The 27,564-nt window shown below is 35.8% G+C and overlaps 1 protein-coding gene across 1 annotated transcript in view; it reads right to left on the minus strand.

Moving 5' to 3' along the window:
- The window catches only part of IL1RAPL1 (interleukin 1 receptor accessory protein like 1), an 801,634-nt gene that overhangs the window by 375,728 nt on the left and 398,342 nt on the right, over positions 1 to 27,564 (minus strand). The window contains exon 3 of the mRNA XM_074929670.1: positions 10,234 to 10,513. Within this exon, the coding sequence (XP_074785771.1) occupies positions 10,234 to 10,513 (280 nt within the window). The remainder of the gene's footprint in view (positions 1 to 10,233; positions 10,514 to 27,564) is intronic.

The following is a 27,564-nucleotide window of genomic DNA, read 5'->3' on the forward strand; positions in this document are numbered from 1 at the left end:
CTTACCTAAAACAATTCTCTGGACTAACTCTTTTAGTTCTCAGACTTGTTTACATCTAGTCCACCAAGACTCTTCAGTTAAAATCATAACTCTACCCACTGTAAAGGTTGTATTGCTCCTTTATCTACTCACCACCATGCTTGGTTGTTTGTTTGTTTTTTCAGTGCCAAGTTCTCACTAAGCCAACCAAACAGCAAACACATGCTGGAATTTAGCATTATGCATAGTTGATATCAGTTTAACAATGAGAAGAGGTATCCTGTACTCATCTGTTTATCTTTTCAGTAGTAGGCATTTGTTTCGTCCTAAAGCATGTGAAAGATATTTATCACATACCATAAAGATGCTAATGTCAGACAGCTGACCTCTTGAATTGTCAGAAGACCTTCCAACAAGCATCAACTTCAAGACAATCCCAGATCTCATTTATTTCTAGGAACTAGCAATTGCTTTTTCCATCTGTACTGGACACTTAATGTAAGCTGCAGCAACCGAACCTGTATAAATTCCTGATAGCCTGAAGCCTTTTTCTACTCACCAAGGCATTATGTCACAGTGAAAAATTTCATGAATGTCTGGCTAGTCTACCAAGCTCACATTTGAAAAGGAGATGGATCAAACCTTGATCACCATAAAAGCCAGATTCCTTGTCATGGATCTTTCACAGAAGAAATTCCATACCACTTTCACAGAAGAAAAAGACCTTTGAAAAAGCTCAGACAAGCCTACAAATGAAGTGTAGGAATAATGAAGGCACTGTCAATTGCCTCCCCTGCTCTCTACAAACCAAATCAACAAGAAGGAGGGGACCAAGGCAAGTCCTCTCCTGTGTGTAATAAACATTCTCCTGAACTTGTGCACTACTTCAAGAGGCTGTTAGAACTGTTGACTTCCGTACAAAGACTTGTAGTGTGTGGTTCAAACATTTAAATAATTCAAAAGGTGCAGACATCTCCATCCTTATTTTTCTTCTATGTTCCTTTTTCATCTCCTCAGTTTTCTTGACAGATGGCTACAAATGCCTAATTGCTAAAAGATTACAAAACTACTTTCTTTGTGTGGGCCAATGCTCTAAACCAGGACTTCTGGGCTTCACTCAAAAGCATTCCAATAAACACAAATCATGAAAACTTGCAAATCTGCATTCCAAACTACTTTGCAGTAATTTAAAATCTGTTTCTAGTGCTCATTTTCTGGTAATTACCACTGTGATGATACTTATTTAAAGGAATTAACACAATATCAAGCTCTTCTGAGAGTTATTTCTGTATATTGTTAGCACATTTGATCTTCCTTTAAGCTTATTTCTCTTATCCATTGTCAGATTTCTTTCTTACTAACACAATTAAATGTAACCAGGGATCCCATGAAGATCTAGGGAACACCATGTGTATGAACTTGTAAGATAAACTGTGTAAAGGCTTAATTTTCAGATATTTCTCTTTTTTTCTTTTTTAATTTATTTTCATCCAGAATTAACATGTAGTTATCTGAAAATTTACTCTCTTCTTAAGATAATAATTGGTAAAAACTCTATAAAGAAATAAAAATATTTATTAATACATAAGGCAAGGGTAAAAGCCCTTCCTATAGGAAGACAGTTTTTTAACTGGTTGGTTGGTACTATGAAATGTTAATTCCCATTTGTAAACATGTATTATATTATCAAAGATAATGAATAAATGGTGCTTGCCCAAGGTTTATGAAAAATTAATTGTATTTCTTTTTTGCTCACTAGAGCCAAGATTTTCTCATGCATTCTGTATTCAGGATTTCTGACAATGTATTAAACAATTGTGTGAATACGTATTACGACTGTGTGCAATGCAGTTTTTTTAGGAACCAATAGAATTATATATATATAAATAGATATTCCTATTAAAATTAATAGAACAAGACTTCATATTATCTGAAAGAACACTGGTAATTGAACAAGTTACTGCAGGGGATAGTTAGGCTCCATAGCCTCTTCAAAAACAAACAAGAGACTAAGAGATTTTTCTGTAAAAATAAATTGCATATGTTGTTATTTTAAACTTCATATTTATTATATTTATTTCACAAAATAACTATGTGCTTATAATAATGCATCATTCATAAGACTGCAATTATTTTAACTAGCTGTATATAAACAAACAGTTAAGTAGTTACAGTGGTTAAGCTATAATTCTTAGAATAGAATGGTTTGGGTTGGAAAGGAACTTAAAGATCATCTAGTTCCAACCCCCCTGCCATGGGCAGGGACACCTTCCACCAGACCAGGTTGCTCCAAGCCCCGTCCAACCTGGCCTTGAACACTGCCAGGGAGGGGGCAGCCACAGCTTCTCTGGGCAATCTGTGCCAGTGCCTCACCAACCTCACAGTAAAGAACTTGTTCTTTATATCTAACCTAAATCCACCCTCTTTCAGTTTAAAACCGTTACCCCCCATCCTATCATTACAGTCCCTGATAAAGTGTCTCTCCCCATCTTTCCTGTAGCCCCCTTTAAGTACAGGAAGGACACTGTAAGGTCTCCCCAGAGCCTTCTCTTCTCCAGGCTGAACAACCCCAACTATCTCAGCCTGTCCTCATTGGGGAGGTGCTCCAGCCCCCCTTATGATCTTCTTGCCCCTCCTCTGGACTCACTTGAGCAGGTCCATGTCCTTCTTATATTGGGGGCCCCAGAGCTGGACACAGCACTGCAAGTGGGGTCTCACAATCTGTCAAACCTAGATCTATTAAACTACAGCAAATCAATATTTTCGTATTTGAAGATGATCAGCAAAGGAACACATCCTACCTAACAGAAGGAATTTATGCTATCTAAACTTAAAATGAATTTTAATATGATTATGATAAAGGACTATTCTTCATATATTCACAGCAATCTCATGTTTCTAATGATGCCTAGTGAAAAAAAAAAAGTATATTCTCCTACACTGTGATATTTTTCAAAGATAATCTGAAGCAGTTTTAGTTTAAAATTTTATAGAAAAAATTCCTAATTTTTTAAAAATTTAAAATATTCATAAAGGTATTCTATTTTATTTCTGTCTTAAATAAAAAATTATATAGTAACTGAACTAGATGTCAGGGAAGTTATGCAATTCAGCAACATAATGCCTGTATGTGTTGATGCATGTGTCTATCTATATGTAAATATTGAAAAATCCACAACTGCTGTGTAGTTAAGTATTTATTTTCTCTTTTTCCTTCCTTCCTTCCTTCCTTCCTTCCTTCCTTCCTTCCTTCCTTCCTTCCTTCCTTCCTTCCTTCCTTCCTTCCTTCCTTCCTTCCTTCCTTCCTCCCTCCCTCCCTCCCTCCCTCCCTCCCTCCCTTCCTCCCTTCCCTTCCCTTCCCTTCCCTTCCCTTCCCTTCCCTTCCCTTCCCTTCCCTTCCCTTCCCTTCCCTTCCCTTCCCTTCCCTTCCCTTCCCTTCCCTTCCCTTCCCTTCCCTTCCCTTCCCTTCCCTTCCCTTCCCTTCCCTTCCCTTCCCTTCCCTTCCCTTCCCTTCCCTTCCCTTCCCGTTTTACTGATTGCTTGCTTGCTTTCTGAAGTAAAACCAGAAAATTCTATATGCTTCACTGTATTTCAGTCTTCAACTCTTTGTCTAAAATGCTAGATTGTGTGTAATAGAAACAGATGGATTCTCAAGCAGCTGCTCAGGTTTGTTACTGACTGAGGCTGCAAATAGATTTGAATTATCTCCATAGTTGCTGTTATTCCCAGTTTGAACCTGGCAGTAAGATTTGAATTTGAAACTTCAAAGCTGAGTATCCCTGAATGAACAATAGGCAGTATTTTTATGGCTGATAATACCTAATGAAATTATTTTGTCTGTTAAAGTTGGAGAAGGTTCTTAATCTGTAATGTATTTGAAATGTATTATTTAAACTTCTATTCTTACCTGTTTTTGTCTGGATCTTACGCTTACTTTATAACCACTCTCATGTTTCTGAACAAGACTTGATTGATTGCATGCATTTTTCCACTAAATGTTTCAGTTTATCAAAGCAATTAATACTTGTAAACATCCAAACACATAAGTCTGCACAAAGACTCAACTACAGAAAAGTAAATGGGCTACTATTACCATCATGATTAAAAACAAATGAAGGACAAAAGAAGATGTTACATGTCTGAGGTCCGAACTGATTTCTACCAATGAAAATACATTACCTCTAGCTCTGAAACAGAATTTCTAGTTACAGATGTAAAAGCAACCTCACTTTAAATATGTTTAAAAACAACAAAGTCTTTAGTTAGTAAGACCATATTCAGATTCAGAAAGATGTATGCAGTATATGTAGTATGTGGTGATAAAGATGGTTTCTAAACACTATTTAACAGACATAACAATGCAAAACTCTGGACAAATGTATAATAAAAAACTTATTTTGTCTCTTGCAATACAACCCAGTATAGAACTTTAGCACAAATTCAAGCCTATCCTTCCTCTCAGGTCCCATCAACCTGGGCTGATGTTAGGTTGGGCCAGTATTGAAGATACTGTAATAGAAGTTTCCAGGCAGGGAAAGAAAAGATGAAAGCATGAAGGAAATTTCAGTTTGATGGGAAACATATTTCAGCTTTTTTTCAACATTAAAGGAGGCAGAGAGTTTGGCAGAAACTTCTTAGTACTTACTGTTATACCATGTCTGTCTGTCTGTCATCTGTCTATCTATCTATCTATCTATCTATCTATCTATCTATCTATCTATCTATCTAATCTATCTCCATATTAACTCTTTGTGCAATTTATCTAGCTATATTTACTGCTCAGATATGTTAAACAACAAGCAAACATGTGACGTGACATCCACTGAAAAACTTAACATTTTATAACTTCTGCTTCCTTAAAATTGCAGCACACAGAAGTTGCAGCAGAACAGCACGGTGTTGTACCTGAAACAAACCACATTATATTCTTCCTTGAAAGCAGGGTGTAAGCCCATACATTTTCTACCAATCAGCTCATAGTCCTGGTAGACTGAAAGCTATTTCTAGCTGTCTACATCCTCTTCTCCAGCTACAGGTGTGCAACAGTACCTTGATAATAAGGCTCAGTCTTGATTTTCTCAATTTCTTTATGGCAACCATCTTCCCATAGGTAGAAAACCAGGGATAAGAAATCAAAGGTGAGAGTATTGTGAACACTTATGAATAACGATGAAGGTTGTTTCTGTGTTTCTGAAGGAAAAAGAGCGAGCCTTCACTATATCCCTATGTTAATTTCACTGAAAATGTGAATCATAGAACCACAGAATCATTCAGGTTGGAAAAGACCCTTGGGATCATCGAGTCCAACCATCAGCCCTACTCTATGAAGTTCTCCCCTACACCATATTCCCCCGCATCTCATCTAAATAACCCTTAAGCACATCCAGGGATGGTGACTCCACCACCTCCCTCGGCAGCCTATTCCACTGTCTGACCACTCTTTCTGTGAAAAATTTTTTCCTAATGTCCAGTCTGAACCTCCCCTGTTAAAGCCATTCCCTCTTGTTCTCTCTCTAATCCCCTGTGAGAAGAGACCAGCATCAACCTCTCTGCAATGTCCTTTCAGGTAGCTGTAGAGAGTGATGAGGTCTCCCCTCAGCCTTTTCCTCCTCAAACTGAACAGTCCCAGCTCCTTCAATGGCTCCTCATAGGATTTGTTCTCCAGGCCCTTCACCAGCCTCGTTGCCCTCCTCTGCACTCGCTCCAGCACCTCGATATCTCTCTCGTATTGAGGTGCCCAAAACTGGACACAATACTCCACGTGTGGCCTCACCAGTGCAGAGTACAGGGGGACTATCACCCCCCTGCTTCTGCTGGTCACACTATTTCTAATACAAGGCAGGATGCCGTTGGCTTTCTTGGCCACCCGGGCACACTGCTGGCTCATGTTCAGCTGCTTGTCAGTTAGAACCCCCAGATCCTTCTCTCCAGACAGCTCTCCAGCCACAGCTCCCCAAGCCTGTAGCCATGCATGCGGTTGTTGTGGCCCAAGTGCAGGACCTGGCACTTGGCCTTCTTGAAGCTCATCCCGTTAATGTTGGCCCGCCGATCCAACCTATCCAAGTCCCTCTGTAGTGCCTCCTTATCCTCATGCAGATCGACATTCCCGCTTAACTTGGTGTCATCTGCGAATGTACTGATAATCCGCTCTATGTCCTTATCAAGATCATCAATAAAGATGCTGAACAGAAATGGTCCCAACAGCGAGCCCTGAGGAACACCACTTGTGAGCGGCCGCCAGCTGGATTTAGCTCCACTGACCACCTCTCTCTGGGACCGTCCATCCAACCAGTGCTTGACCCAGCAAACTGTTTGTTCATCCAGTCCATTGACAGCCAGTTTTTCTATGAGAATTCTATGGCAAAGTGTGTCGAATGCTTTTCGAAAATCCAGGCAGACAATATCCACAGCTTTTCCCTCATCCAATTTGTCATAGAAGGAGATCAGGTTTGTCAAGCAGGACCTGCCTTTCATAAACCCATGCTGACTGGGCCTGATCCCCTGGTTGTCCATTATGTGACTTCTAATGGCACTTGAGGTGACCTGCTCCATGACCTTCCCTGGCACTGAGGTCAGACTGACAGGTCTATAGTTTCCTGGATCCTCCTTTCTGCCTCTCTTGTAGATGGGTGTCACATTTGCCACCCTCCAGTCCAATGGGACCTCCCCAGTTAGCCATGACTTCAGGTAAATCATGGACAGCGGCTTGGCGAGCACATCTGCCAACTCTTTCAGCACCCTTGGGTGTAACCCATCCAGTCCCACAGACTTGTGCATCCAAGTGGTGTAGCAGGTCTCTGACCACCTCCTCTTCAACTGTGATGACCTCAGTCTGCTTCCTCTCCACTGCTAAAGACTGAGGCAAAGCAGGCATTGAGCACCTCAGCCTTTTCCTCATCCTTAGTTACCATGCTTCCCTCTGCATCCAGTAAAGGAGGGAGATTTTACCTAATCCTCCTTTTGCTGTTAACGAATTTATAGAAACATTTTTTGTTATCCTTAACAGCTGTAGCCAGGTTGAGCTCTAGCTGTGCTTTGGCTCTCCTAATGTTCTCCCTGCATAACTTCACTACATCTTTATAGTCTTCATGAGAGACTTGGCCCCTCTTCCAAAGGCAATAGATTCTCTTTTTGTTCTTGAGATCCAGCCAAAGGTCCCCATTTAGCCAGGCCGGTCTCCTTGTCCACCTGCTTTTTTTTTCAGCACACGGGAACAGCCTGCTCCTGTGCCTTTAAAACCTCTACTCAATGAAATTTCATGTAGTGTAGTGTAATGCAGTCACTGTAGAAATTTACTGCTATGTAGTGTGTTGCAGCATGTTGCTCTCTACACATCCTGTGCAATAGATATATTTCTCTTCCTTACTGTTGACACAGGTAGCAAAAATACAGAACTGTAAAGAAAGGACTTTCTGAGCAAAGAAAACAGTAAGTACTGGACTATTTTACCCCTTCAGGTAAGTTTGAAATAAAAACTAGACAGAGACATTTATTCAAAGTGCAGTTCTGCTTTTGCCCATTTACCCTTTACTGCCTGCCATCATTACCTCACAGGTACATCTTTTCTCCCTTCTCTCCTACTCAAATTATTGCAAGCATCTCACTGAACATAAGTTTACCACAAGGTAATTTTAATTCTCTTAACTGAGCCTCTCAACTGGGTCTTCAAAACTAAAATAGCTTATAACATCATTTTGAAGGCGTTTAAAGCACTCATCAAAAATAAAAAAATATTAAAAATTAAAAAACAAAACAAAACAAAACAAACAAACCCCAACAAATTCTAATCTATAAGGAAAAATTCCTAAATCCCATCCTTGCAATCTTCAGTTTGTTTCTTGAAAGAATTGAAGTTCTTGTTCATTATTCTTTATCCAGATTCTTTGGTATATTCTACCAGTATCCAAGCATAAAGTAACAATGTGGCTGAGTGTTCTGATTTCACTGATGAGACTAAAGAGTAGTAAAGAGCATTAGACAGCTATTTTATGTGAGAGATTTTTCTAGATATTTCTGTAGCAATAAATTTGGAAGTACAGATAGACTATATTGCTTTGCCAGATAGCATCAGATCAGTTGTTTTTTGTTGTTTTTTGTTTTTTTTTTTTTGTTTTTTTTGACAGGTAATTACTTTATAGTCTAAGAACCTGAAGGAATGAGGGAAAAATGAAAACATTATATTGCTGACTAATTTATTTATTTCAGATTAAAACTTCAAATACATGTTTATCTCAGGAAGATAATGTATTAAGTTTTAAACTTGATTCTAAATTGTCATTCAAAACTATTTGAAAGTAACCTTTGACTGTATGCACAAAACACTGTATTTCTCTGATACTGAAATGAAGATTGTGTCTTCTACCAATAAACATCTTGATTTGAAATATGGAATAATTTCAAATTTAACTGAATTGAATTGGTTCCATTTTCTGATGGAGGCATTTGAAAGGTTCCATCCAACAAATCTAAGACAGAAACACTGATATAAGAAGCACAGACTTCTTAGTACCAACCCTTTAACCAACACTTGCTTATTCTAGTGAGTCTCCTCATAGTGAAACGTTTTGCAACTGTTTATAAGAGTACTCAGGATCACAAACTAATTAGTACTGTATTTTTTAAAAATCTATCATCATTCTACATGTATAAGCACTGACAACTGGAATTTAAGCATGTGCTAAGAAAGTAGTATGTATCTTAAAGTGGATGAGAACATGCTCTTACCTACCTTCAGATTAAACAGAAAGACATTTAGAAAAAGCATGAATACAGGTTGACATGATAAACACATTTTAAAGTATGCCTGATTATCTTAATTCAGCATATATCTATACTTGCTGGAAAATGCATTATCAAATATTTAAGGTTTTCTTTGTCTAAACAGAGGATTAATTATGGCATTTTCATTAGCACTATAGAAAAATTGACAAAACTCTTGACATTTTCACAGCTGCTGTTACACATCTGACAAAAAATACAAATCTAAATATAACTAAATATTGTCCTTAAGTAGCTTAACATAGTTTTTGTGTTTTTCTTTTAAAGAAAACCATCATCATCATAAGAACCACGTTGAAAACGCTATTGAACAAACAATGCAATACAGAATGTCTCACAGGTTATGTAAAGAGCCCAAAGAACAAATGTTTTTAAAAACACATCAACTGGTAAAATCTCCTTCATCCTACACAACCCTGACAGCTTTCACTGAGCCCCCTGCCCTCCCCACCAAAAAAAGAAGAAAAAAAAAAAGTAGTAGACACGAAACATCCCAGGTGCTGGTAAAACAATTTCCTTATTTTCCTTGCAACATTGGAATAGCTTCATTGTGCATTCATTTTCTAGCCATTCAGTTGCATTTTTCTTTCATTCTGACTCTACTGTGTGTGAGTAGCAAGACAATTTTTATAGATATGTAGAGAGGAACACTGCTTCATCTTTTCAACTAACTGCAATAACCAGTTGTTTCAAACCTGTGAACAATTGGTAGCAACTCTTTGTACAAATTCTAATCTGCATAATTTTTCATCTTGTGAAAATCTAGTATAAGTCTGTGAGACAATATGAAAGTGCCTAGGTGATTTTTTTGATTGTAAAGGACCGGAAACAATACGTCCATGCAAACCATAAAGATGCAGAAAGAAGCCAAACACCTCTTTTGGAAAGCAGGAAGTGGAATCTAGTCCAATTTATGGTGACAAAGCTTGATGCATCAGAAGGTTAAATATCTTTGGAAGATATCTGGCACTCAGCCTCTATTATCATGTTAAGGCAGATGTGATTCTAGAGGATGTGTGCCTATAAAAATGCTCACATCTCACCTTCTGTTTTCCTTGATGCAACTACTTAACATCAAATAGCATTTTTCTACAGAATAAAAAGTGAATTAAATAAAACCATTCAATAGAATCTATATAAAATTAAACCTGAACGCGAAAAAGAAATTTTTACTCTAGGAGTTAGTTAAGCCAGAATCAGAAGCAGGAACACATGACTTACCCAGTGCCACCCATCACATATTTTAGAATTTGCTATGAATGACCTAAATTTATACCAAAACAAATTTAAAATGTTCAAGACATTCAATAGTAGTTTCTACTTCATCATCTACTTCAGGGAAGGGAATACTAGGAGGAGAAGAAGAAGGAACACGCTCAGAAAACATTTTTCTTTGGCATGTAAGCCATTGCATCACTATTAAGACTCTTGTTTCATATTTGGTTAATTAAAATGCAGTATATTAAAATATAGTACCTTATAACACATGCATAGAGCCCGCTGTCTTGTACCACTGTTGGTCGGAACCAAATGGAGTCTTCTTCTTTGCTCATTCTAATTCCATCAAAAGCTATGGGTTCCTCAAAATCTCCAGGTCCAGAGCTTTTGTACCACATCAAACTAAGTCCAGCACTTTGGGCTAGGGAGTAGTTAGCTCTAATATATCCATAAAAAAGTGCACATTTTATACGAACAGGTTCTCCCACTAGAACTTGATATTTCTTGTAATCCACAGACCAGTCAGTGCATCCATCAGCTAAAAGATAAGAGAAAATGAAAAGAGGTTATCAAAGGCTTCAGAGATCACCATTCACACATCAACCTTTAGTGTGAGAAAGCACTGCATTTAGGAAAAGGTCCATTGTGTGACTAGCGGTACTTTTTTAATCCCCGGAAAATTAACTGCATTTTCACACTGTTAACATGTTAACTGTTAACATTACTGTTAACATTAACAATGTTAACATGTACTTGTCTACACACGAACAGAGTTTTTATGAGATTTTGTGTTTAACGTTGATAATTTCTGAGATAACTGAGCAATTGCTCTTTTTTCTTTTGTGGAACTCCAGCATGACCAGTTATAAATACTGGAGTGAAATTAGTGCAACAGAGAGGCCATGTGGTATACAGGGTGTCATAATCTGAACTGCATCAAATACCTCCAGTGTAACCATGTAATGAAAGCAGATATTTCTCAGTCTCAAAAGACAGTAGGACAAGCAGCTGTGGCATATACCAGAAAGTGTGAAAGTTTCAGTTAGATTTGAAGGAGGAGAAGAAACTGTCTTAACAATAAGAACAATAAGAACAAATGTGAAAAAAGATATGGCCAGGAAAACTACTGTCAGTATTTTTAATGGATTATTCAAAAACTAGTTAAGTAGCTCTTACTTGGAATTCCTGACTTTCTAGAAGTATGTTAAAAATTAATTTAAATGATTAATGGTTTTTATATTTTCCTGTCCTGATTATCAATAATTCTAGAATAATTTTCATACTCTTCACATGTTGAATATCAGCCACTACCAATATTGTTTGTTCCACAATAACTGTTCACCAGAAAGCAATACTAGATTTGTTTAACTTTCTGAACCCCAGCAACAAAACCGAAGCCTAAAACCAAAAAACCCCCACCCAATCTCCCTCCCTATTCTCCATTATTTTTACTGAAGAATACAAAAAAAAAAAACCAAAACCAAACCCCCAAAAAAGGAATAGATACTTTATACGATGGCTACCTTAAAAAAAGCTTATATGGTTTTCTTAAGGAATTTCAACCATGGAAAAACCACCATTGGGTTGATTGAGGTGTCTGATCTCAGCTGCTTAATAAGGCCCCTGATCCAGTCAGTAGAAAGCAATCACTACATCCAAAGGACAATTTATTTCATCTTAAAATGAACATTTATGACTTGTATAAATATTTGGTCTTTAAACTTAACACTGCTTTCTATTAATTTTAAAAAAGCTTTTAAAAGATAGCTAACTTAGAAAATCAACTTTCATAAAACAAAATTCTCATCGAATGCCTCTCACCCTAGAGCTGGTTGAATAGCAACTTTAACAGAGAATTCAAGCTACTGTGCAAGATAAAGCAGTATTAGCACTTTAAACATAGACAATGTTTTCATCTCTTATTTCATAGAATAGGATGCCAGATAGAGATTTTTGATATTTACATTTGGATAATACCACAGTATTTATTATAAATAACAAAATAAGAAAGACACAAACATCTCCACACATCACTGTGTAATAGTAACCTAAGTTGATACAACATTGAAAGATGGACAAAACAAGAATAAAAACTTTAGAATCATTTTGCATTGCACATAGAGAAGTATATCATATATTATGTATCATTTATAGATTTGTTTCCTCCTGTGTTTACTTTTGAGACCATGAAGGGACAGTAATATGTCCCTGTTCCAATTTTGCTACCCAATACTCCCTAAAAATTAGTAACAATTACAAGGCCATAATAAGACATAAAGGTACTTCTGCAGAAATTGAACAGAGACAAGACTATGCTTCTCCATAGGATTTAAGAAACTAACTTTATTTCAGAAGTAATTTACATCTTTTATAATTTCATTTTTTACTGTTCTGAAAGAGCATTTTCTCTCTGATTTGATTGTGTTTCTCTCTGCTTCTAAATTCCCATGCCAAAAATTAATTAACAGGCACCTCTAAGCAGGGTTAATTCCATTATATAAGTTAACAGGTAATAGCTTCTTCATCATACTTTATTAACAACTTGTAATCTTGCCTTTTACTGCCTAATTAAGTTAGTAAACTTTGGTTTATAGTATTAGACTGCTAGTCATGTTTTCTCTCTCATCAGTTCCAATGGTTCCTTGAGCTTGATGAATCTCTAAGAACACATTGCAGAGTAACACCAACTCTGCTTCAAGCCTACGTATCAAATGAAGGATTAACTATGCAGAGCAGATATCCTTGTCTTTATAACCTCGGTTATGTTCCTCATGAAAAGTGCTATGGATCACCTCGCAGTCCAGTTTAGTAGGCTTAAGCAAACATGTTAACAGGCATTCTATACTCACATGCAAAACCAAAGAGAATATTACTAAACTTTTGAAAATTACCATTATCAAAGTTCAGTTCCTGAGTTTTAAGGAGAATGTTAACAATAGATTGAAAATGTAAGTATTGTATTTACATTAATGCTCTGTGAAACAGTTGTTTCAAATATATAATTTGGATGACATTTCTATGGAAAGAGAATACCAATCAAAAGCTCCTAAATGCCTAGATTTGTCTGAAGTTTCACATTAAAACTTCATATCACAAAGTACAACCAACACTACATTGTAAGGTAACTTTCTACTGAACTATTTGGTCATTTGTTGGCACTGACCACATCAATATGTCCACCAGATAGTTTAAGAGAATATCAATTTAACCAAATATAAATACTGTCATGCTCATAATATTATGGATTTGTATTTTATGTTTTATTTTGTGGTGTACCCTAGAGGTCAATACTAGGTCCAATCCTGTTTAACATCTTCAGCAAAGATCTGGATGATGGGACAGAGTGTACCTTCAGCAAGTTGGATGATGACACAAAACTAAAAGGAGTTGCTGACACACCAGAGCGTCACACTGCCATCCAGAGGATCCTCAACAGGCTGCAGAAATGGACTGACAGGAACCTCATGAAATTCAACAAGGAGAAGTGTAAAATCCTTCACCTGGGGAGGAACAACCCCAGGCACCAAAATGTTCTGTGGGACACCCAGCTGGAAAGCTCTTGGCAGAAAAGGACCTGTGGTCCTGGTAGATACCAAGTTGAACATGAACCACCAATATGCCCTTGCGGCAAAAAACGTATGCTGAGCTGTCAGTTGGTTGAGGGAGGTGATCCTTCCTCTCTACTCAGTACTAGTGAGGCCACACCTGTGTCGAGTTCTGATCTCCTCAATACAAGAGACATGGACAGACTGAAGAGAGTCCAATAAAGAGTCACAAAGATGAATAAGGGTCTGGAGTATCTCCCCTATGAGCACAGACTGAGAGCTGAGACTGTTTAACCTAAAGAAAGGAAGACTGAGGTGGCATCTTATTAATTAATAAAATACCTGAAAGGAGGGTGGAAACGGGATGGAGCCAGGCTCTTTCTACTGATGCCCAGTGACAAGAAAAGAGGCAATGGGCACAAACTGAAATACAGGAGGCTCTTTCTGAACATCGAGAAACACTTTTTAACTAAGTGTGTCTGAACATTGGCACAGGTTTCCTAGGGAGGTTGTGGAGTCTCTGTCCTTAGATATACTCAAAAGCCATCTGGACATGGTGCTGGACAACCATTTCTAGGTGGCCATGTTTGAGCAGGGGTTTGGACCAGATGACTTCCAACCTCAGCCATTCTGTAATTCTGTAATTTATTATAGTTACATTCAGTGATAACCATCAGAAAACACGTGTCCTCTTCTCAATGTGGTCTTTCAATGAAGTGAACATGACAGTGTTTCCCTTTGTGCTTACAGAAATATACCAGTTAAACTCTGCCAACACTGACATTTAAGTAACTTAGAACTGTAATAACCTTATTACAGCTGGAAGCTTTAATACCTTAAAAATTTTCCAGGAAATACTTCACACTACTGCTCAGCCAAACTGCCTTCATGTATGAGAAGGTGCTAATGCAGTTTTGACAGATAAAATAGAAGTTCATCATTCTCATCATAAGACACAGTCACCCTTCTGTGATATTTTGTGGTAACAGTGATATTTCAGGAGATAACTGTCTGTGCTTAAAATGCTCCTATTCCACTGTAACTGAGGAGTATAAACAAAGGCTTAAAACCAAATAATGGAAAGAAAAATAGACTGTTGAGGCCTTATAATGAGATTACTCTGAATACTCAGACAGATGATAGCATGCATGCACAGTTACTGACTGTAACTGTTCCTATGTACACTCTGCATGTGGTGTACAGAGCACAGGCACGCTTGTCAGTCTAGGAAAACTTGGATGTATCAAAAACCTAATATAAATCCTGATTTCAAACTCCTTGAAGTATGTAGATACATTTGAAAAGACCCAAAGATGAAATATATTCATGCTGCCTTTTACATTCATATAAATATTTAGATTTTTCTATTGACATTGGCACCTTAAAAATGTTACATATTTGCATGCTAAACGCTTGTGTTACTGCCTTCATAAAAAGGGACAGAGAAGAGCAAAGGCTTAATGTTCGTTCAGACTTGTTAGTATTAAATACATTGAGGGATTTTTATTTAGTTTTGTATTCTAACTGTGGTTCATTTCTATTTTGATTGGAATTTCTTCTCCGTGTATAAGTAGGGCATTGACCAAACAATATATGTAACATTTCCCTTCTTAATTACAGATGCTACTGACACACAGTGAACACCTACATTTATGCTGGTTCAAAACAACTGTGGAAAAAAAAACACTCAAGAATTTTTTATGTTTCATTTCTATCATCACACCATCAAGAAGTCAATCATCTTTTATTTTATTTTATAAATTACAAAATACTTGAATAATTCAACAGCTTTGAAATTTCAGAACTGCCTTCAAATGAATGGTTCTAGTCCCTGATCTCTATTTTAATATGCTTCAGTTATTGCTAAACATAATAGCACAATACAGGGTCCAGAATGAAAATCATTCACTCAGTTATTTCCTTGAGTGATTTCAAGGTATGAAGTAAACCACACTACATCACTGTCCTAATAATAAGATTGTTCTGTTGGATAAACAAGCTTTTTTCAGTCTGTACCTGCTGATAGGACCCAGCAAACAGAATATTTAACATTACTGAGAAGATCTTCCCCTTCATTTTTCAGGAACTTATGTACCATTTTCAAGGCAAAATTCAGTGCTGTAAGGGAAAAAAAAAAAAATAAAGCTAATAACTCCTGGGTCCACTGCTACAATCTGGCTTTATTTAAAAGCATCAACTCATTTTATAGGTTTCAGAGTTAGTAGAGATGTTCATGTTTCCAATACATTGGTGGAAATCTGAATTCTGGATATCTAAACAATTTAGGTCTGACAGTTGAAAACAGTTTTCCTAAAACATAACATTAAGAGTGAAGTCTCCTAAATTTATTGAACATAATAATATTTAGTGACATAAAAATTAACAGATTTATTTTTTTCTGCTTATCTGTGTTTGTAGTTCTGTTCTTAACGTAATTTCCTACAGAGAGGTTTAGGCAATATCACTGTGTCTTTATTTCTCAGACACTTCAGGGCTTTTGAACACATTAGGCATTTGCAACCAAGTCTGACAAAGAAGTGATCTCATAAATTGTGAAAAATGGATATGTAAGGAAAAAAGCACTAGGTCTTGTTCCTATAACTGGGAACTTGTCAAGGAGGGCATTAGCAGATGCAGAAATAAGGTGGTAGTACATAGGGAGAGTAAATATGATGGGTAGAGAAAATGAACAAAGGATATTGTCGCAGCGCAGCTAAGATTTTGGGGCAGAGTGAAGTATGGGGCAAGTCAAAAAACCAGACTTTTTGTCTATCCATACAATAACTTTTCAAAAGTTTATCAAGTGATGAATAAGACTTGAGTTTATTTTCTTTAAAACAATTTTCACAACAATATTTTACCATGAAAATCGCAGTCTGTTCTGGGTTATCTCTTTTTACCCTGGTTGGTTGGTTTTTGGGGTTTTTTGGTTTGGTTGTTTGTTTTTTTTTTTTTTCTTTTTGCTTAGACTAGCTAGCATTAAAAAAGGAAAAAAAAAAAATCAAGATTTTGTACTTTATAGTACACTCATTACTGTGCCTAAGCCAATTAGCTCTACGCAACATAACACATGGTATTCTAATGTGTGTTCTCATCATGAAGAAATGTGAAGATTATCTATTTTTGGTTTGTATATCCTTTTATTTGCTATAAAAATGAACTCCAACAGGAATGAAGAAGCAGAGCTTAGAAATGCAACACACTATGGAAATGAGAGAACATGGTCAGTTCTATTCTTAGACCACTTAGATTTGTACTTTCAAAAAAGTACCAGTATAAAATTGGAAACATGACAAAATATGGATTTATCATTAGTACTAATGTTTTCAAAGGCCATGTCAAGTATATTTTATACATGACAAAATTTCCTTTTGCACTGACTGCTATTACAGCTTTGTACATCACTATGCTGCACTTCTATTTGAGATAGCATTTTCATTTTGAAATGGCATTTTCCATTCTCTTGAAAATTCTTGCAAAAATTATGTTGTAGGCTAAAAACTTACATATTTCATTCTCAGTCTAGAAGTGTGAAGTGCTGGTACGAGGGGGTGCCAGTAAGGGAAGAGAAGATGTTGAAGGACATTTGTGTGTTTCTGTGTGTTACCTTCTTTCAATTATTCATTTTCAACCCAGAGATGATCTCTATATTTACAGTTACAGCATAGAGGTGGCAGCATAATGTAATCAACGGCCACAAAACACAAGTTTGTTTACTAAATTAATTTCCTAAGCCTGATATGAAACTGCATTAATGTTCAGTGCCCATCTGAAATGAATTGTTTCTTGTTTTTTATATTTTCTATATATATTTATTTGAGGACAGTTCTATATCCTCTGTTTCGTGTGTGGCTCTACTAGAGTATCTGCAGTTCGTTTTGGACCTTAAGAATGCAAGTGGCTTTTCTCCCTGCTCCCCAAACATACTATGATTTTTTGGAAAGATGACTTCTACTCAGTGCCAGTGTCATACAATTGCTATTGTTAACTATATGATTTAGATATGGAATCGCAACATTACTATGTAAGGAAATGAAGTCTGGTATGTATTGGTCTTATTTCCCTCTGGAATTGCAAATGTCTAAAACAAAATAGTAACCCAACCTGAAGAGAAACTACCATGGGAAGTGGTTACACAGATTTCTAAAAATTGAACAATCTAGGATGCCTTTTAGAAAGATTTCCAGGGAAAGACAATCTCTGGGCCATACTGGTGTATCATGTCGTATTGCAGAAGGCAAATTTTTAATTTCTTCCATAATCTCTTATTAGTGAAAGTGCTTCTGAAAATACATTCAGTTCTCCAGTAGCTTCATTTTGGAGATTATAAGGAAGAGCAAGAACTTCTTCATGTTCGAATTTCAGTAGCACTTGAATAGCAGCTGTACTTTATAATTTTAAACTTTTTCCTACAAAGAATGCAACTGCTGAATAACACAAACAAGTTGCTGAATATGCTGAACTGTGATAACTAAATACGTGAAGACTCTACACTTGGAGTAAATATGAGTAAATTCAGCAGATTAGTTCATAACATAAGAAGATTAATCAAATTATTATATGTGCATAGGAGAGTGCAAACACCTTGTTGCTGTGTCTTAGCTGGTGGAAATTTCTTAAGCTACATTGTCATGACTATGTGACTAGGACTGCAGAAATGAATTGCAGCGAGTGTTTCAGAACAGCTGAGATCCAAAGAAGCACTGTTTATTTCAAACAGGTTTTGAATCAAAGGATCTTTTTAAAATGTAAAGTGTTGAAGATTAAAAGTTCTAACCATATAATTATTAAGTATACTTATGCCATGAGGTAGTCAGCAGTACTACATTTAAAAAAAAAAAATTGCGTATTTCTGTTTATTAATCTGTCCTACATTACTTTCACTCAAAATAGTTAGTTAGGAGATAGTTAATATATTGAAACTGTGATCTTGGATTGACAGTATCAATATTCTTTGTCAAAGTATGTTAACTGCATATAACTATGGATTTTGATGACTATTTATTGCCTATAGGTAGTCCTATCTGACTCAAACTGTAGACACAGATTTATTTAAAGACATATATGTGTCTGATAGACATTTGTATCTCTAACTGCAAATAAATAGAAGTTAAAATACAGCTTTATGCAGAAAGAGCATAAGGCAGTTCTAGGAAGGATTTTATTTTTCTTCACTCAATATGACAAGAGTTACATGTTTCTCCCAAAGTTGACAAGAATTTTAACATAATCTTCAGCGCACATCACTGCTTCAATTTGATTAACTGTGTGTGCATTTGCATGCAAAAGAACTGACCTAGTAATTACAGTGTTCCTGGACAGGGATATGATGTCAATATTTATATCAATAAGTTAATACAAATGTATGGTGTCATCAGGAATCCATTATGTAAGGCTTTACTAATGATCAATGCTTTTGAGACACTCCAGAAACATTTTTAAACACTTGAGGAGAGAATAACCTCTTCTTCCCGTAGAAGTTCTTGGGCAGGTAAGTGGAACAGAGGTGGACCCAAAGGCTGAGTCTGGGAGGAGGGAGGGAGGCACGGGGACAGAGAGGTCTGGAAGGGCAGCTGCTTTATGGGCTGGTTACAGCTATCATGGCACCAATGTGCATCCTGGCAATGAGCACCACTGCACTGGGAGACAAGAGGGGTTTTCCACATGATAGGTCAGACCAGCATCTGTGTTGTTCTACCATCAAAAAGGGGTAAAGAATGATTAAAGAAGGGAAAAAAAATAAAAATGACACTGTCCATGTAGCTGTCTCTTCAGCAGGTGACACAGGTACTTTAAAACACAGTTGTCCTTTTTAACAGAGATAAGTCTATGCTATGTTTTGCGATTACATTATCTTAACAAATTGCAAAAAATATATGCTAACAGATGCTGCTAAATTTTTGGTGTACTATGTATACATGTATGCAGGCATCCAACATCCAGAAAGAGACACATTTTCCTTCTCTTTCGCATTTCTTTTAAATTTCAAAGGCCCTTTAAAATTTTCTGTGTGAATGGCTCAATGGAGAAATAAATTCTTGATGTTATTCTGGAGCTTGCTACTGGCATGTAATACAGCACCCAGTGCCATAACCATTAGAAATACATACGAGACAAAGTAAGAAACTTAACCATTGTCAGTTTGGAATTTGTTAACTAAAGTAGATGCCCTGTTATATAAAAAAATACTGTTATGTAATGACTACCAAAAGTGGAATATAACAGACTGGAAAAAAAAAAAAAAGTATGACTGTTCCACAAAACTACAAGAAAAGCTTCCATATATGTGCAACGCTGGGATGATTTATCATCAAACTGATAAAGAACACATTTGCTTATGAAATAGAAATTAATTCTTAATTGAAGAAGTTTTTATGATATTCACTGTTTTTGTGCAGATGTTAGCAAGTACAAAACATGGTCATATAAAGCCAGTAAGAACCTCATGAAAAACTTAGCAAGGAACAACAATATTAACTGAACTTTAAAGAGAAAATATTAACTACAGTAAATCTGCACTCCATGGATTACAAAAAGTAATTATAAATCTGTTTGTACACTTTTTTGTGTTTTAGAACTCATATTATTATAGCATCTGGCATTTTCCTTCCTTTTTTTTTTTTTTTTTTTTTTTTGTGTCCATATTAAGTCTAGAAGCTAAAGCTTATGAAAGATAGTAAATTTTGTAAATCTTTGCTCCCTAGTTTGACATTTCCTCTGTTCCCATATGCCACATGTTTGCTACACTTGAGACAGCATTAGGCAAAGGAAATTAATATCATTGCTATTTGAGTTTGAGAAGAAAACTTTTCTTCTCTCACCAAAGCTTACTTTAAATCTTAGCATGAATATTTTCATTGAAGCAAATCTAAAGAAATAGAATGGATTTAATTGAGTTAGGAATCCAAATCTCACAAGACTGAGATAAAAAGCTTCCTCAAGTACCTTTGTGGATCAGGTAAGCACACTGATGTGCCTAGATGCATTGAATTTCAAAGATGAAACCAAAACATCAGAGAACTTCCCTATCCCTACAAAAATTAAGACTTGTTATATAAAGTAAACAAAATACATTCTTATATTCAAATAAATTTTTGCATCCTGACTCAATGAACACCATCAAAATATTTTTGGAATGAAAAACTGAGAGAATTTTCAATCAGAAAAACTGAAAGACAAATTTTTGATTTTTTTTTAATTTATATTTTTTCTATTTAGGTTTTATGAACAGACACAGAACATGTATTTGATTGTGAAACTGCTTTTTCCTACAGTACAATTGACAATTATGATCAGGTCAGATTTGCCCTAGCAGCCACATTTCTTAGTACTCATCTCATACAAAATCCTTGCAGCCATAAAACCGCTTGATGAATGATGACAACCAAATTACACCACTAGACATAGAGTTCAGCATGAAAGTTGCACAGGAGAAAGGATTTGGCTTCGGACATCCAAATCACAACGTCCAAGGTAAAAAACAAAAACAAAAAACAAACCCAAACAATTTTATGCTGATTTACGTCAAGAATTGTTTCAGTAGCCCCATACTAGCTACTATGAAGAAAATTATTCCAGCCCAAAACATCACAACATCAAAATGAAATTCCAGAGATTGGGTTAAAACAACTTCAGAAGATATGTTTCAACTACTCTTCACTCTAAAGCTATGTAATGTAGCAGACTTTCATTGAAAACTTAAACCTTATAAATTCCACCAAATAAATGAATAAATAAATAAATACAGAATGTTGCACTGTCTATATAGTTATAAGCTGGCATGCTCGACTGGCAAAGTACGGGCTGAATGCTTATAAACATTTCTCAAGGAGGGGGTAAAGATTTCAGCCCAGTGCTGTTGTCCAACTTTTTCCTGGGTGTTTAACCTATGCAATCAACATTTGTACAATATTTATGTGGTACTCATTACGTATTTGTTGCTCATCATCAAGAGGCCAAAGACAAGGTTCTTTGTAGCAATTTCGCTGGGAGAAGCGACAGCTCTCTACTACAGAGACAGGCAGCTATTGACCACAGAGAGAGGAAAGTTCCACAGATAATAATTAATGTTGTGAAGTTGAGATCACATTCATAGATAAAGTTGGCATCAAGGCAAAAAATTCAGATTAAGGCTGGGAGATCTTTTTGTTACTGCTGTCATATTTGTTTATGCTTTGCAGCACAGTTAACTTCATCAACAGGCAGCAACAACAAAATCCCTGTGTTTTAATTGTTTCTATCTGTTCTAAATCTTAAATTTTCCTTACAAATGCTTTCCATAGCAAAAATTACAACTCTGTTTTCAGAATACTACCCCTTTGCTTTGAATAAATTGAATCTCATGGTTTATCCTCTTCCATAGACAAGAGAGATTCCTTAGCTGACCAGTAACTATTTTCTATGATTACATTGGTCTTCTCTTTCTTAGTCATTAGATGGATCCTTACAGGATGTGTCAGCTAAAGAAGCCTGGCACACAGACCAATAGGGCTATGAATTATAGCATGATATAGGATGGTAATGATATTCCCCCTGCCCCATCCCATCTTTTCTTTCTTTAAAGGAAGAATTATTTTTCCCGTGAAATGCACACCACCATAAAACAAACTAACAACGTATAATAACCTATGCTTTCAGCTAAACCTAGTACTCACATGCCTGTCTAATGATGGAGATGTTTCTTTAGTCCAGATTAGGCACTAGATGTGACTGCACTGGCTAAACATAAGACATTTCTTACTTTCTATGCTTCTAGTTAATTGTATAGCATATGATCATGTTTAAGTTAAGTGAAAAACTAAGCTACTTTTAATAATTTTTCGGAACATGTTCAAAAATCCACCAATGTAAAAAAATAAAAAGAAATGTCTAGCATTTAAATTAAAGAAACTCATACTATGCCTTTCCAGTTACTGAAGGAATAAACATTTTTATAAAGGAATTAAATGAAATTAGAAATGGTTGTAAAACCGCTTTATAATCCAAATATTCCACTGAGAGTAACTTTTACTAAGTGATGTTTCACTCTAATCTCTGTGCAGCCTTTTTGCTACCTCAAATGCACCAAGGTAAAGAAAATGCTAGTATATTTTTCAAGATAAGGTCACAGAGTTGAAACAGATTTTAATCTGTGATTATTTAAAATTTCTTTAGGGATTGTTCAGTTTAGTAACTAATTCATCTATCTATCCTCACTGTCCTCCTCTGCACATATATGCACACTTAAGTACACAATTTAATTATTAATGAGGAATTTCACTGCACAGAGTAAAGGAATACCGATGAGACAGAAATCTGAGTGCAAACTGGAGCTGTGCAATTTGAGGGTCACAGGTGTCATAGCCTGCTAATCCTGTAGGAAGGCAACATGTGGAATGCACAAACATAGGCTCAGATTTATGCCAGAAAAGATGTGACTGAAGTAGACAGACACAGAACCCATAATCTGTACAGTCAAAGATGAATTTGTGTTTATATGTCCAGCGTGAGAGGAAAAAAGGTCTGGGAGCTTTTTCTGTCAGAAAAAGGTAACTGCTTCCCTCTTCTTCTCTCCATAACTAAAAGGAATAGAAGTAAGGGGAATTAAGTAAAAAAAAAAAAAAAAAAAAAAAAAGTATATTAGCAGTATCAGACTTTTGAAAGACCAAGACTGGATAATTTTAAAAAGCAGAGAAGAAGACATATGAAAAAACAACATAGTTAATAAAGTTTCACTTTTGTTTGTAAACACCAGTGCTTTATATTGCTTCTTGTTTTGTCTGGTTTCTCCTCACCATCCAAGTATTTTTCATATAAATTCAACAAGAAACAAGTAAAATTCCCGGAAAAGTTCATATTACCTCCCCAAATTTCCTTTTCTGCAGTAGTTACATCAACTTAGAAAATTTTCCAACACTAAGTTTATGCATGAATGTGCTTGACTACTTTATGATGTGTTAAGCTTCAGGTCTCTCCCTTATTTTCTTTTCTGGAAAGGACTGCAATTTCTGGCAGAAATATATAAGAAGATATAGAAGAACCTAAAATTGCAATATCGACTTCTAAATTTCTACCAGTTCAAATATGGGGAGGAAAATTCATCTGAATATATAATACTTTTTGATAACTAAGTTATTCATTCTGCATGGACTTCCTGCAGTTTCTATGCCTTGGAGAATACTTGGGACATTCTAGTTGCTCCAACCGGTGTTGAGACACCAGGTTAACTGCCTGAAATGGGGATAGAACAGGAGAGTGATAGTCCACCAGGACTCACTAAGGAAAAAATCCCAACATATGTAAATATACACATATGTATGTTTGGGTTTTTTTTTCCCCCCCTTAATTTTTTCCTTTTTTTTTTCTCCCTGTATAAATACTCATGCCTATTCTGAGTAAAAGAAAAAGAGGTTACATAGGTTTATAAGGCAGAGTGAGGTCAGTGCACTTCAGCCTGGCCTGAGTTTACTGGACATGAAACAGCACAGTATTAGTATAGTACAGTGCATAATCTGTTAAGTTTTGTACTTCAGGTTGGGAGCAACTCTGTGCTAATAAGACTGCACAGCTTCCAGTCTGGAGAGCTGCAAATCTCACAGCTCAATGCAGGCATGTGATGCATAATTTTCTTTACCTTTTGAAGATCAGCTCAGTCTCTGAGAGCAGTCAGAGAAGTTACATCAACCCCTCATTCAGTTTTTCACACACCTCTCCCAGGGTTTTGTGACTAGTACCATTCATTGTTCCATTTTATAGTAATAAATAAGTGCTGCTCCAGTAGGTCAGAATGGCTGTTCACATGGCATTTTTTGCCACATTAGCCAAACAGAAGGAGAAGTCATATGTGTCCCATTTGACAACTGAGTCTCATTTTACTCTTGGGCTTGTAAATGGACTAAGAAATAATATTTATCAAGTTTCTCCTCAATACCATCTTCTTAATACCAAGGGAAACTTGTCTTTAAGAGTAAAATTGTCTCCAGCTGAGCAATGTCTTCTACACCATGTTGTAGTCTGTAAGTAACTTGGCTCTTAGGAGGGTCATCAGCAGTTTAATTACCACCTTTCTCTAAATCTTGATCTTTAATGTCAATAAACATACCTGAGAAAAAGATCTGGTTTTGTTTGTGGCTTAACCATAGCAAACAAAGTGTTCTACCAGCATGAATCAAAAGATTATAGTTTTACAAAAAAGACCTGATTTGTATGAATGATGGAACATTTTGAAACAAATCTCTTTTACTTTCAGTTAACCTTTGAAATTAAAGCCAACATTTTTCTAAAGGATTATTTTTAGTTAGAAAAAATCATATTGTGACACCCAGAGCTACAAAGAGCCAGACAGAATAAAGAAAATCTAAAGTAAGATTATATGCCTCTTGAAGTGGCAATTGCAAATCAGTTCTTTAATGAGTCAGTAACCAAGAGAGGTAGGCAAGGAAATAAAACCAAAACTCAAACACATCCTCTGTGTAGTATGTGTGATATCTGATAGGATTAAACCTCACTGTATGGCATATAGTGTATTATTTCACAGATGTAATAGAGCAAATGAATGGGATGAATGGGCACATAAGTATTAATCCCAAGATTCTCACAACCTACATCCTCAGGAGTCCTGTTTTCTGTTTCCTCAGAAGTGATTCTGTAAATGATGACAGAAGAATGGAAGGCTATTTTTAATTGTAGGAATTGAATGATCAAAATTAAAATCCAGGTCTCATAATTAATTTTGAACACTTTACATGGTAATGTATGAACTCTACATGATATGACTTTTTTATTGTTATAAAAATGTTATTCATAACTCCATAGTTAAGGCCACATTGAGATTTGCACTGGAAGTGGGACTAAAATCCTTCCATTTCACACTTAATTAATTGAGCCTCTTTTCACAAGTTAACACAATATCTTCAGAGCAGAATTTACTTTTTACTTTTTTTTTTTCCCCCCCTAGAAAATATTCTCTGTTAGAAAAAAAAAGCTACAAAACTACACTGATCCATTCTGGATTTCTCTTTCACCTTTTAGATGTCTCCTATTTTTTTTTCTCAAAATTATAATAATCACACAGTTCAAACTTACATTATTTATGTATGTATATAGCCACAGTTTAGACAGGTCACATTTTAACGCAAATTTTATTCAATTTATGAGTTATAACCCTCACATAGAAGTGGAATTAGAAACCTAAGAGCTTATTTTCTCTTTTCTACTATTCAGCATCTCACCCTATCTCTAGAACTAGTTTATTTCTTCAGCTTTTTGAAGAAGAGATAACTGCAGAAGCTTCAGCAGAATTATCTGTTCAATTCACTGAAATCAGGGTGCTGCGAAATCGGGTCAATCTTAATCAAAATCCTTTTCTGAAAGGAAATTGGAAAAAAAAAGCAAATGGACAATATTAAACTAAAAATGTTTTCGCTTTTCCTTTTGAAATCGTTATAGTTTGTATTCATAATACTACACAACATACTGGACTTGAAATTTTTCTCTTTTTTTTGGTGACAAAATGGTCAAACGTTATTCATAACAAATCCAGATTTTACAATGAACCCTCCTTCACAAAACTGTATTACTATACCTCTGGACTTGCCTTATCCAATACAAATTCCTGCTTTCCTTTAATTGGAAAGCTCCTCTCTATAAAGAAGTTCCCTGATTTGGCACTTATTCAGGAGTCACTTGACTACCTGCATATGGACTGTACAAGAAACCAGTCAGCCTCTGATGAAATGTCTTTTTCTTTCCCTCTCAGCACACTGCTTTTAAAAGGACTGTCCTGTGTGGTTTGGAGTGTGGTTTATGATTAGTGGGAAAGAGGACATTCAGAATTTGCATCTAATCCATTGCAGAGATGCCAGGTATACATCTCTCCTCTGCTGTCTTACATTTTGCCTGTTCTGATGTTGCTGGAGGGGATCAGCGCAACAGGTGAATTATAGCCCAGCTAGCTGGCAAAAGTTTTAAAAGATGTATTTGTCTAAAAAAGAGAGGATCCCACTGGAGCCAAGCATAGTAAAAACGTCAGAAAATGGCAAATTAATAAGTGCCAGACACACATGAGAGAGTGGGGTTTCACTTTGGCAAAAAGGTTTTAGATATATAATGTTTTTCTGTTGTTGTTTTCCAGGGATATCAGAAATTTTGACAAGAAAATTAATTCACGTATAAGGCTGTCACTTCATCTTTGACTTCTCCATTTTTTTTTTTTAACAGATTCTTATGCTTAGTTTTTTCCTTTCTCCCAGCTATATAACAGAGCACTATAAATTTACTAAATATTGTCTGTAATGAAAAATTTTCATTATGATAACAAATAATTCCTATCACGATATAAATAAATATCTTGACAAGGAAATAGAAAAAAAGTTCTTAGAACTAACTGTGTTATATGCCAGATATTTTGTTTCCAACGTGAAATATCCTGAAGATCTATTGTGTAAAGTATGTTTAAAAGACCCCTTTGAATATTCAGTCCCATCAAGGCATTCAAACATAGAATTATTAATTGCTTTGTGAACTAAGCCCTGCTGAAAACGTGACTACATAGTGTAATAGTAAAAGAAATAACCACTGCAGATAAAAGACATCAGAATTAAACTCCAAAATGTTAGAATTAAAGAAGTTAAATAGTAGACACATGGTAATGAAAAATCATCTGAAAAATAAATAAGAAACTGAAGATTTCATAAATTAATAGTTTGATCTTTTTCTCAAGTTGCCAAGAGCTGTTTAGATTTTAATTTAATCTGCATATAAATACATTTTTCTATTCTTTATTAGACAATTCTTGACATCATAAGATCCATTTCACCAAAATGTAGAGATACTGGAGGTTAATGCAAATAACCTTTCACATGAAAATATTCAATATCCACTTGAATACTAAACAAAATTAAGTATACACAAATGAAAATGAAATCCATTGTGTTGTATCAGAGAGTAAAACTGCTCCTAAACACTATTATAAAGTGTGCCTACTAAGTACAGACTTTGAAAGAAGAAAAAATACCTACTTTTTCTCTTCCTTAAAGAAATGACCCACTGTTCTTAACAGCAGGAC

The sequence above is a fragment of the Athene noctua genome, chromosome 1 (assembly GCF_965140245.1).
Source record: "Athene noctua chromosome 1, bAthNoc1.hap1.1, whole genome shotgun sequence".
Lineage (NCBI taxonomy): Eukaryota > Metazoa > Chordata > Aves > Strigiformes > Strigidae > Athene > Athene noctua.